This window comes from Phoxinus phoxinus (genome assembly GCF_949152265.1).
Source record: "Phoxinus phoxinus genome assembly, chromosome: 23".
Lineage (NCBI taxonomy): Eukaryota > Metazoa > Chordata > Actinopteri > Cypriniformes > Leuciscidae > Phoxinus > Phoxinus phoxinus.
This window is the reverse complement of record NC_136898.1, coordinates 3373416-3386072: the sequence shown is the minus strand read 5'-3', so window position 1 is coordinate 3386072 and position 12657 is coordinate 3373416. Positions and strand designations below refer to the sequence as shown.

The following is a 12657-nucleotide window of genomic DNA, read 5'->3' as shown; positions in this document are numbered from 1 at the left end:
TTGTTACAATCATTTCACATTAGGCCTACATAGTGGATGAAGCTTAAAAACTTAGAGCTATTGTAATAAAGTTTTAGGGGATTGAGGGGGATTGAGATCACCTGAATAAACCTGTATGAGCTTTTTATGATTTATAATCTTATTTTTTATGAAAAGTTGGATCAGTTTGAAAAGTCAGAACAACCCGAGTCAGAACAGTGTGAAGGTCTGAGCCGAGTTTGCTGGTTAGGTTGAAAGCTCAGGAGGAGATCTGTTTACATGTTGGCTCAGAAGTAGTAGTTTAAATAGTAGATCAGTACTTTTTCAAGCAAACATAACTAATACAATTAGAGAACACACTAATTTGTATAAATAAAAAACTGCAGTATTTAAATATTTTGATGCAAATGTGGGCAGCGAATCAAATACATTTTAAACCCCCGAACGCTATTGAGGGAGATTATAGGAAAACTTGTTTTTTGTTATTATCTTAGAGGAAAGCGTGTATTGTTTACCTCAGCTGACTTAACACATAACACAATAGCGGTGTAGTAGCACACCTCATTTTAAAGAAAAAAAAGCTCTTTGGAAAAAATACACTATTTTTCTTTCATGCTTCTGAACAAAGAGTTACATTCGTTCTAGCATCTGCAGTGTTTCCGATAAAAGCGTGAGAAAGATACCAGAGTGAGTCTCGTGACAGTGAGGTAAATAGAGACTGAGAGGGTAAATAGTTCTGTCTCTTTAAGTTGGTGTCAAAGCCGATTAGCGCTGATCTCGGTCGTGATTCTGTTGTGCCGTCTGCTCACTCTATTTATTTTTGGTTTTACGTCCCTCCGCGCAGTTTAGACCATATTTTATTAATATTTGTAAACTCTTTTAGTGTATTTTCGCCTTTTTTCCCCTACACGCGCATTCCTTATACAGCTGTGTGCGTAATTACGCGTTACGCGCGTCTGGATTCTCCTTTACGCGCTTTTGGCTGGACTTTCGATCATCATCTTTGGCTGCTGTGTGTGAGGATGAAGAAGATGATGATGGGCTCGGTGTGACAATCAGGACTTTAAGATGCAGAAGAGCGTGCGTTATAATGAAGGACACGCGCTCTTTCTGTCCATGGTCGCGCGTAAAGAGGGAATTAAACGTGGACTCTTGAGTAAAAAAGCCGCAGAAAACAACCGCTGGAACGAGAAGTACTTCGCGCTTTACCAGAACGTGCTTTTCTACTTTGAGAACGAGCAGAGCACCAGACCATCTGGGATTTATTTGCTGGAGGGATGCTCCTGCGAGAGGATTCCGGCTCCAAAAGTGTCCACCGTTGGGAAAGAGAGCTCGGATAAACAGCAGGTATGATCTGACCTCACATTCACTCTACATCGCATCTACTGCGGTCTAATTACTCGGGTTTACGGTTAAAGCCACATTTGTGGTGTGCATGTGCCAGCTGGGAGGAAGTTGGTTTCTACACACACACACACACACACACCACGTGTTTGTGTCTGTTTATCAGTGTTTGTGTGTCATTGGACACAGTTGTCAGTTTTTTACGCTGATGAAAGTTTCAAGGTCTTGTTTTTTACAAGTCAGCTTCTGTGTAGACTCAAAATGTATGAAATATAAATGTGTTTTGAGGACAAAAACATACGGTTAGTGTGATTCTATCGTGTTCAACAAATGTTACATAAACATAATGATATTAGAATGTTAGTTTGAAGGGCTGATTTTAAAAACAAAACAATATTTGTTTAAAAATATATAAAAGTAACATAAAAACTTGAAGGGCACAATTCACACACAAAAAAAAAACATTTTAAACTAGATTTGTGAAACCAAGAACACACAAAACCACTGCTCCAGTTATTCTAAACATTCCATTCCATTTTGCAAACGTTACTTTTGAACGTTCTTTGAACATTCTATAACAAGTGTTAATATTTAAATGAACAGTTAGATGAACCAGAGTTATTATCATTGTCTAAAACTATTAAAAACATTTATGTTCATTTATGGAAAGACACCCCAGGTGAATAGGGTAAAAACAAATGCTAATAAATATCACCATACTTAAGTTGATTGATTAAAATTGCAAACTTTTTTTTGTATTACAAGTTTTCTGAAATGTTTGTTTGTATGTTGAAATATGCAAATGAGGCATTATCTAATTAAATATGCACTTATTTGCATACATTTCTAGAACACAAATCTGAACATTGGATAAAGCATGTTCAAAATACTTGTTTAATATTTTTTTACATATTAGAGTAAAAGGTTTTTACAGAGGGGATTTTAAAATATATATTTTTTTATCAGAAAATACTGTCAACAATCTGAAAAAATGTTGTATAAAATCAGTAAAAAATTATATCAGAAAAAGTATGTCATATTTTAAACCTATGTAAAAAATTATATATGAACAAATCCCTCTGTAAAAAGCTTCAGAATATAGATAGGAATAAAACTGTAAAGTTTAGTGTATAAACTGAAGTGAAGATTTCTGGGCCTTTAAAGATATGCAGACGCAAATATGAAGTGCTACAGTATAAAAGTGCATTGTGGATGTTTTCTTTCCACTAGTCTGAAAAAACACTATCTCTAAATCTAAAAATCTAAAAAATAATCTAAAAACTGAAAGATGCATGAAAAAACAAAGTTTTTGCCTGTAGTGTCTCACTTTAAATAAAGCTGAAATAAAATAAAATTATTGGTTGAAAAACTTAAACTAATTGAAAATTAGAAATGTTGCCTCGACAATAAACTGAAGTAAGTGTGAGTTGAAGGATTAATTTATTAACTGGAAATGAATAAAAACTAAACTTAAACTGAAATAAAAATAAATTATAAGAAAAATGACAACTCGTGTGACAACTAGCCCCGGCCTTTCCTTTGTGTTGGTGAAATATGTTAAAACCAACAATAACAGCCCATATATTACAATGAAATATGTAAGCTTTTAAAGTAAATGTCTGTGCACTCATGTTACGCCTTCAAAATAGTATTTTATAAATGCAGTTTTTACTTAGGTCTTCATCAGAAAAAAAATAAATACAATGAAAATATACAAAATACAATTGTGGACCAATAATATTAGTGTACAGACATGGACATTTCTACCGTGAATAAGCAATTTTTTAGTTCTGCTCAGCTCTAAAACATTTCATTAAATTGTATAAAATCTTTATTAGTCTCAGACTGGTTTATTGAGAAAGTCTTTAGTTGACTGATATTTGTCTATTTGGACATCTTGAGCTGCTCATAACTCAGCTTGGCTGATTAACAAAGGTTTCTTCCCTTTCTGTACATATTGCATATTTGTGCTGTTATCATATCAAGGTCGAGGTAGCATTTATTGTCTCCCTTAGGAGAAATGTGTTTTAGATTAGGGAATGCCACATCAAGACATAACACATATAAACTACAACATAAAAAATGAAAATAAAAAGTAAAACACATTTCAAATCCCAAAATCCTACATCATAAAAACATTACATCATACATCATAACACAGCCGCCTCTTGTACCCTCTATTGCATTATTTATCTTCCTGCTGCAGTTTCTCATTAATTAATTTAATAGACAGTGGTAAAAATGTATATTTATATCGGTTATACTTGCATAATGTAACCCTGTATCTCCGACCAGAGTTCATCAGCATATACTCAAGATGCGAAGAGTCTAATATTGTACTAAATATTGTGTTATATTTGTTGATATTATATTGGAGAGAAACCCTGCCAATCCATGAATCACTGAAAAGTCTTGGAAATTGACTGGTCAAGAGGAGTGGGATGTAATATTTGAGGATATTGTCCGGGCCTGAAAACAAGCCTGCACATGTGCGCCGCTGGTGTTAAGCATCTCGCAGATTAATCACTCATCTTCTGCATATGAAGCATATATTCTGATCCCCGGGCGTTTGTTGGGACCACACGAGCCTTGAAAGGCCCTCATCAGTCCACATTAAACCTCAGAGTTTCCTGACACAGTTTTGTATGTGATTTCTTCTTTTATAACCCAAATCTCAAATTCAAATTATCCACTAAAATATAAGGGGTACAATTTATTTATTTTAATTCTAAAATATTTATTTATATGCTTTGATAGTGTACTACCTTTAAATTTGTGCTAATTAAAAAATAAAAATAAATCATTGTTTTAGGGTTTACTATATAAAATACGTTTACAGTATACGTTAAGCGGCACCCCCTTTTTTTAATAGAAAAATGCACAAAAATGCACATTCAGAACTTAAATGGTTGTAATTCAAGAATGCTTTGGAATATAGATGTAGATGTTTTAAAGAAGACATTTGGCAGATTTTTGTAGAAGTGAAATAAATTGAGAAAGTTAAAGAGAAAAAAAGTTATAGAAGTTTGAGTTTATGAAAATGTACAATGTTAAAAATTTAATTATTCATATTTTATATAAAATATATATTTTCAAAACCTGGTGGACTCTAAAAATGCACAAAAAAAATCAAAGCCAAAAATCTGAACAAGTTGTGTTTCAAATTTTAGGTTGATATCTCAAAAAATCAGCGTTCAGTGAGATTTAGTTTGCGCGCAGTGCCACACTTCTCCACTAGTGGACATTACTGCCCATATAAGGCCGCCTCCATTTCCATATGTGGTTTGAGTGATTATTTTTACAATTTTCATACAATTTATGAAGTAGACATCCTATTCAGAAGTAGTCTTGGAAGTTTGGCAGATTTTGAAATGAATTCACGTGACGTCACACACTTATGAGAGCAAAACAAGGCTTTCCTCAAACAAGGCTGCCTGTCAGGTACTTTACCAGGTCTGTACTAATGTAGTAAAAGTGCAAATTCAATATACACCTTATTAATGATAAATACAAAAAAAAGCAGATGAACCCAGAATATTATTGCAATACGCACTTTTTTTGTGAAGCGTTTTTGAAAAACTTTATAAAGAAACCATTAATGTTCATATTCTGGGCTCATCTGCTCGTCTGTATATAGTATGAATCCTCAATAAGGTTTAAATTGAAGACTTAGATCTTTTAATATCACTGTTTTAGTGCATTAAGGAACTTTAGGTGTTTTTCACGTTAAGTGTTGTTGTGATTCCCGCTGGTTTTAGAGACTGAAATACTGGTGCTGTTTATTCAATCAGAAAACTCACATTTTGTTCACATATTTGTATTCTTTTAAGATGGAAAATTGCAGTTGGATGTTTTGCCTGCAGGTCTCCCCGTGAAACTATGAATTAAGAATAGTGACAACTAAACAAATTCAGAAGTTAGTTAATTCATCAGTTAAATAAAAGGTGCAACACTCACTCTTGAAGAAAAAAGCAGGACTTTATTAGTTTAAAACAAGTAACGTTTGGCCAATGTCAGGCCTTCATCAAACATTAAACAGCGGTCACTGTAACTGTGGGATTGGCTTTATAACAAGATTAGAGTCATCAATAGAATATACCATATCTATTTCCTGATTAAGCTGTTTGGGAAACAATGTGTCTAAAGTAAAAATCCCATAATTCCTCGGGATTAATGACTCGCATCAATATCTCCTCCTTGGCCTAATAGTTGTGAATAACTGTCATGAAAATTAAAGTGTAAATTATAATTACTATAGCATAACCATTATACACGATATATATATATATAATAATTTTTTAGCATTTTTAAAATAATACTGAAAGAAATCTGTATTTATAAATTTTTCCAGTTAAGGACATCCTCTAAAGAGAAGTGTTGTCATATTTCGCTAAGCAAACCCATATGCACACACAATCTCTTCTGTTATATTATAGCAGATGTTGTCTACACACACACACACACACACACACACACACACACACACACACACACACACACACACACACACACACACACACGGATTATCAGCTGTTGGCTAAAACACACTCTGTGTGTGTGTGTGTGTGTGTGTGTGTGTGTGTGGGGATGCCCTCTGCACCACTGAATGTTTGACCTCTAAAGTGCAACATGCCTTATTATTATTTTTTGTTATGTGTAATTTTTTTCTTCTCGTTATTGCATCATGATAATTTACTTTGCATGGTATTCATTGTGCAATATTTTTATCTACACCCACTTGCATAATTCTTTCTGCTCTTTTATCGTTGCCCATCACCAGTCTGTATGAAATGATGGGTGTGTGTTGACGTTGAGTGTGTGTGTGTGGTTTTGCTGGCATAAAGCAGAAGGCATTTCGAACCGCGTCAGCATCAGAGAGCTTTCGTACACAAGTGCTGATTGAGCTTTGATTTCTGGGCCAACTCAATTAAACCAGCTTTTGTGATAAGCAAACTAACCTGGATATTTCTAAAACGTCATTTATTAATGGAAAAAAATAAATATTGGCTTGAAATGGCTGCTTTTAGTTTAAAATAACATTATAATTGATTATGGTAATGTTTTTAATGTGATTCCACTAAGTAGTTTGCTCATTGGCCGATTGGCCGATGTTTACTCTCGCTCTCCACTAGTAAGTTTATCTCCCGTTTAAACATGTACATGATTAAGATTCAGATGCAAATTAAATAAGCTTGAAACAAAGTGACTTGTGTTACCATGGAAATGGGGTTTGATGTCAATCATGTTGAAGTGCCACTGTATTGCAGCACTTACACAGGAGTGAGTTCGGTTCCCATTAAAGTCAACATTACAATGAAAACTCACGATTTATTTTATTGACCGCTCACTCCCTTGAAAAAAAGTACTCAAGTCTGCCTGCCAACACTCAGACTTTTAATATCATTAAATAAACTACTGTTCAAAAGTCCCTTCTGCCCACCAAGGCTGCATTTATTTGACCAAAAATACAGTCATTTTGTAAAAAATTATTACATTTTGAATGTATATTTAAATATATTTGAAATATATAATTTATTCTCCAGTCTTCAGTGTCACATGATCCTTCAGAAATCATTCTAATATTATTATCGATCAGTGCTGCTTCATATTTATGTGGAAACATGATGCATTTTTTTCTTTTCTCAATTAAAAAAAACAGCATTTATTGGAAATAAAAATATTACTTTACTATAACTTTTAATTGAATGCATCCTTGTTGAATAAAAGTTTAAATTTGTTTTTAAAAAAGTGCAAACGGTGGTGTTTATATGAATGTTTATGTCATTACTGTAAAAAAGTGGCTACCTTCATTTTTAAGTACAATCAACTTGATTGTTTAAGTCATTTCAACTTAAATTACATATAAAAAATTAGTTGAATTTTGTATAACTTATAATAAACTTAAAAAACTATAACTTAAAAATAAAAAAGTTGCTTATTTTGATGAGATAAAGCATATGTTAAAACACATAATTTGTCATAACTTATTGATAATATAATTGTTTATGTTGTGCTTTTATACTTATTAATCACTGTAAGTCAGTAGTTTTATACATTTTATATTTGTGTCGATAGTTATAAATTGTACTGATTTGATAATAGCGATATGTTAACCACTATGTAGGAATCAAGCTGCCATTCCCGCCGTTTTTAAATCTTTTTAAAAAATATAAAATATAAAAAAAAATATATATATTAAAATGAGTTGTGAATGCCATTGCATGTTGATTATATGATTTTCTGTATTCTTGCAGATGTAGTCAGTCTGTTTCATGAGCTCACACATGCGCGCACACACACACACACACACACACACACACACACACACACACACACACATGCGAGTGTCCTTTTATTGCACACACTGGGTTGCCTTTCTAAGAATAGTAGCCCTTCTGGCGGTGTGTTTCTCTCAGACATGGCTATTTCAATGAAAGTCTTCGGAAGGGCAATCTGTGTACCGTAGCCTACATGCATATAGAGATGCTAGAAGAAATTATGCAAACACGTCAGAAATGAATGTGAAATCTGACCCGTGAAGCATTGTTACTGTAATGTGACAGAGCAGATGCATATAAGTGGGGTTCAGTGGGAGATGATAGTTCTGTGGGTCAGTGAAAGTGAAACAGAATACAGTGTATTTGTGGGCCGGTCGAGTCTATTGTTATCGCTCGGTTTAAACAAGGCCTGAGGCTCAGGACAGCACATTAAAGACAGAGGAGAAGCTCTGCCGGTTACATAACCACACACACACACACACACACACACACACACACACACACACACACACACACACACACACACACACACACACACACACACACACACACACACACACACACACACACACACACCAGCCATGCATCATGAGAACACAAACGACCCTTAAGCGAGCCTACGTCCTATAAAACACTCACAGTCTCTCGCTCTTTCACTCCATCACTTATATGAGGGTAAACCTGTCAAGAACATGTGCAGGTCAGAAAATTAACACCTTTTTCTCTTATAGACGTGATCTAGGTGACCGATTATTATGACCAAAGTTTTTGTGCTCTACTAGAATAAGTTTTTCATGCTTGAATGTTGATTATTTTCCTCATATTCTCCATTGTTGCGGCTCCTCTCTTCCCAGTCTGTCAGTAACGCTCTGTTTACTTCCTGTCTCTATGAAGCCCCTCCTTCTGAGAGCACACTGTGCTCTGATTGGTCGGCTGGATCAGTGTGCTGTGATTGGTCAACCGTTACGAGAGTGTTTGGGAAATGTCCCGCCCCTTAACCGCCAGTTTAACACACTACTAACTAACTCAACCAGGCCCCGCCCCTTTATTCTGCGTATTAATTATTTAAATGAGGAATATTGTGACGTGTTCGTTCCCTGATGAAACTCAATGGAGGCGTTTCAGGAGTTCAGAAACACTGACACTGAATAACTCCCCCACAGCAACATTACACACTAAAGAAAGCTGAAAATGTTAAAAAGCATAATAGGTATAATATTTTTTTTCACTGTGTGTTGGCTCGATGTTTTGTTATTTTATCTTCTTCTTTTCACATGCTGCTTCATGATTTAGGGCAAAATTACTCCGTAACACGTCTACTGTCATTTCCGTTTAACGAGTGCATGCGAGTTCAAGCCAGTGGCCGCTGGAAGCGTCTCTATTTAGGTCAGAACTCGTGTAAAGCTGCCCACCGTGGACCAAATGCAATGCTGAACGTGTGGCGTTCACTCTCTGGTGTTTCATTTCTCATCTTTCCCAGCATTACTTCCTGGTGATCTTCGGCCACGATGGGCAGAAACCTTTGGAGCTGCGGACAGAAGAGGACTCTGATTGTAATGAGTGGCTGGAGGCCATTCAACAGGCCAGGTACAAACACACACACACACACACACACACACTCTCTCGAGTCTTTTCAGAACAAAAGTGATTTTGCTGAGCTGGTTAGCATCTGAAAATAACTTAATTGATTCTTCTAGATAGCAATGCACACGGAGACTTTTGCTTCTTTTTTGAGTCTTGAGAACAAATAGGCTACTTATATAATTTCACACTCATTTCAATAAGGCTACAAACTATGCTCAAATTTGACAAGATATTACAATTTATAATTGAAAGTCACAGATCTCAATATGAACCAAATTATCTGAGCTGCTATCCACATTAATGTCAAAAATTACGTCTGTTTTTATTCATCCAAAGGGATTTTAGGAGAAACATCTGAGATGAAGTTATTTAAATAAAAAATAACTTAAAGGATAACTCTCGTCAAAATTGAACCTAGGCTCTTTTTGTTAATCTACCATTCGTGTAAAAGTATAATTAGAATGGAAACGCCACTTTTAAGATTGACCGTATTTTCGTTTTAGTTCAAAATGCCTTTTGAATGGGAGTGCATGGGGCACTACTGTGATAGCATCAAAATCGCTATTTTTAAATCACTAATGCGGCTCGACACAACATGAAACTGTGTTCGAAGTGTCACCAGCGGCTATACACATAAACTCCAGCTTTGACTACATTGTTTGTGTACATAGAGTTTACTAAAAAGAAAGGTTTTGTACGAGTACGACTGAGTTTATCAGTTAGTGTTTCCGGTGGCTGGAATTTTGTCAGTCAAAAGTAGTCGATCTCCGAATGCAACATAACATGAGGAGAGTAAAGATGGAAAGCGCCTAAAGCTTGTTTCCATATAAATTCTAAGTGTCTAAGTTATCATGCTTTTCATCATTGGAATTACAAGTTCATGACATTTCCTCATATGGAGTCAGTTCATTACGTTGCATTCGGAGATCGACTACTTTTGACTGACAAAATTCCAGCCACCGGAAACACTGATAAAGTGAGTCGTACTCGTACAAAACCTTTCTTTTTACTAAACTTTGTGCACACAAACAATGGAGTCAATGCTGGAGTTCATGTGTAGAGCCGCTGGTGACACTTCGAACACAGTTTCATGTTGTGTCGAGCCGCATTAGTGTTTTAAAAATAGCGATTTTGATGCTATCACAGAAGTGCCCCATGCACTCCCATTCAAAAGGCATTTTGAACTAAAACGAAAATACGGTCAATCTTAAAAGTGGCGTTTCCATTCTAATTATGCTTTTACACGAATGTTTGACTCGGGTAGATTAACAAAAATAGCCTAGGTTAAATTTTGGCGACAGTTCCCCTTTAAGAACTCCACTGGTTTTCTTCTGGATTGGGTTTCAAAACAATCCCATGCAAAACGATACATAATATATAGACATAGACATGACATGATTGTAGCTCTTCTTTTATCCGTCAGCTCAATAAATGATTAGTTTGAGGCTTGTCAAGCAGTTTTGTTCAAAAGTCTGAAACCACTGAAAATGCATTCATTTTCTTTGCATTATTTTCAAATTTATTTATTTTTTAATTGAAAAAAATTATGCTGTATTTTAACAATACATCATTCATCACTTGGTAAATTTGATCAAATCAGACAGATGTAACATGGGCAGGTTGTGTGACATACCCTGATTCTCAAAAAAACATAAACATAACTACATAAGGTAAAAGAAGTTTGTTTGTATGAGTCTTTTAAAAGGCTCAAGTGGCTCATTCATTTATTTAGCTCTCTTTAAATAGCGTTTTCTCTTTAAAAATGTTTCTAACCAGCTTTGTTGTTCTGCTGTCGCTGGCAGTTATTCAGACCTGATCATCGAGCGGGAAGTTCTCATGCAGAAATACATCCATCTGGTGCAGATCATGGAGACGGAAAAAGTGGCGGCAAACCAACTGCGGACACAACTGGAAGACCAGGATACAGAGATCGAGAGACTGAAGACAGAGGTCAGTCCATCATCATGTGCATTCAACAGTTTACACTAAATGGTAAACAATAAATAATAAACGCCCTCATGAATAATTGTAACCACACCTTTAGAAAGTATAAAACACGACAAACTACCAATTTCAGATGTAACCAGGAATCTGTGAATATAATGCATTTTAACTTAAAATATATAATGCATTATGGTGTACGTTATGAATATGGTGCATTATAGTTAAAAGCTTTAAAGAAAGCGTTATTGTATTTTTTATGTTTTTTAAAGAAGGCTCACCAAGGCTGCATTTATTTGATTACAAATACAATAATTTTGTGAAAAAAATATTAAAATAACTCTTTTTCTATTTGAATATATTTTAAAATGTAATTTATTCCTGTGATGCAATGCTGAATTTTTAGCATTATTACTCTTCAGTGTCACATGATCCTTCAGAAATCATTCTAATATGATTTTCTGCATTATCTGATTTAGATTGTTGTTCTGAATAAAACGAAAGAGCGAATGTTGCCCTATCAGTCCAATCAAGAGGAAGAAGATCCAGATATCAAGAAAATCAAGAAGGTATATATGATTGTATACTGGCGAAATGCAAAAATTTTTGAATATCGTGCAAAAGTTCATTTATTTTAGTAATTCAACTTAAAAGGTGAAACCAATATATTATATAGACTCATTACAAGCAAAGTGAGATATTTCAAGCCTTTATTTGTTATAATTTTGATGATTATGGCTTCGGCTTATGAAAACCCCAAATTCAAAATTAGAATATTGTGAAAAGGTTTTCATAAGCTGTAAGCCATAATCATCAAAATTTTAACAAATAAAGGCTTGAAATATCTCACGTGTTTCCTCGCAGGTGCAAAGCTTCATGCGTGGTTGGCTGTGCAGGAGGAAGTGGAAGATTATCGTGCAGGACTACATCTGCTCACCTCACGCTGAGAGCATGAGGAAGAGAAACCAGATCGTCTTCAACATGGTGGAAGCTGAGACGGAGTACGTGCTCCAGCTCTCCATCCTGGTCAACTGTTTCCTGAGGCCGCTCCGGATGGCGGCCAGCTCCAAAAAACCCCCTATTAGTCACGACGATGTCAGCAGTGTCTTCCTCAATAGGTATATATGCACTTAACGGGCTCCTGTTGTGCTTTTCCTTTACAGCTGTTTGTGAATGTAAAAGGTATGCAAAGATCAATACGACAAATAAAGTTATTGTCTCCTAAAAGAAAGAATTGATTCTGAACTGCAGAAATGAGTCGCCAGCAATTCCAGTCTCACTTCCTGCTTATATATAACACATTTGCATAATGCCAGCCTATGGTCTTCATTGGCTGCCCGTGAACATCGTCTACTTTGCCCCGCCCTCAAATACTAGTTGTAGCTGAGACCGGATTGGATCTGTGTTGTCAACATGTCAAGTAGGCGCTGTTTTCGAATCCAGTCTGCATACACTTCAAAATGAGGACTTACACTGATGCTGAGGAAGCCTCTGGAGCTGAAGTTCAGATATAGAAGTTTTGTTTCCAATG

General features: G+C 35.3%; 1 protein-coding gene across 2 annotated transcripts in view; it reads left to right on the top strand.

Moving 5' to 3' along the window:
- Positions 1-730: 730 nt before the first annotated feature.
- The window catches only part of rasgrf2a (Ras protein-specific guanine nucleotide-releasing factor 2a), a 37436-nt gene continuing 25509 nt past the window's right edge, over positions 731-12657 (top strand). Inside the window, exons 1-5 of one of the 2 annotated variants that reach the window (XM_079599123.1) lie at positions 731-1326; positions 9082-9188; positions 10988-11135; positions 11606-11695; positions 11991-12244. In XM_079599123.1, the coding sequence (XP_079455249.1) occupies positions 1048-1326; positions 9082-9188; positions 10988-11135; positions 11606-11695; positions 11991-12244 (878 nt within the window). In that variant the 5' untranslated portion in view covers positions 731-1047. The remainder of the gene's footprint in view (positions 1327-9081; positions 9189-10987; positions 11136-11605; positions 11696-11990; positions 12245-12657) is intronic. The other variant, XM_079599124.1, reaches the window with a different exon arrangement.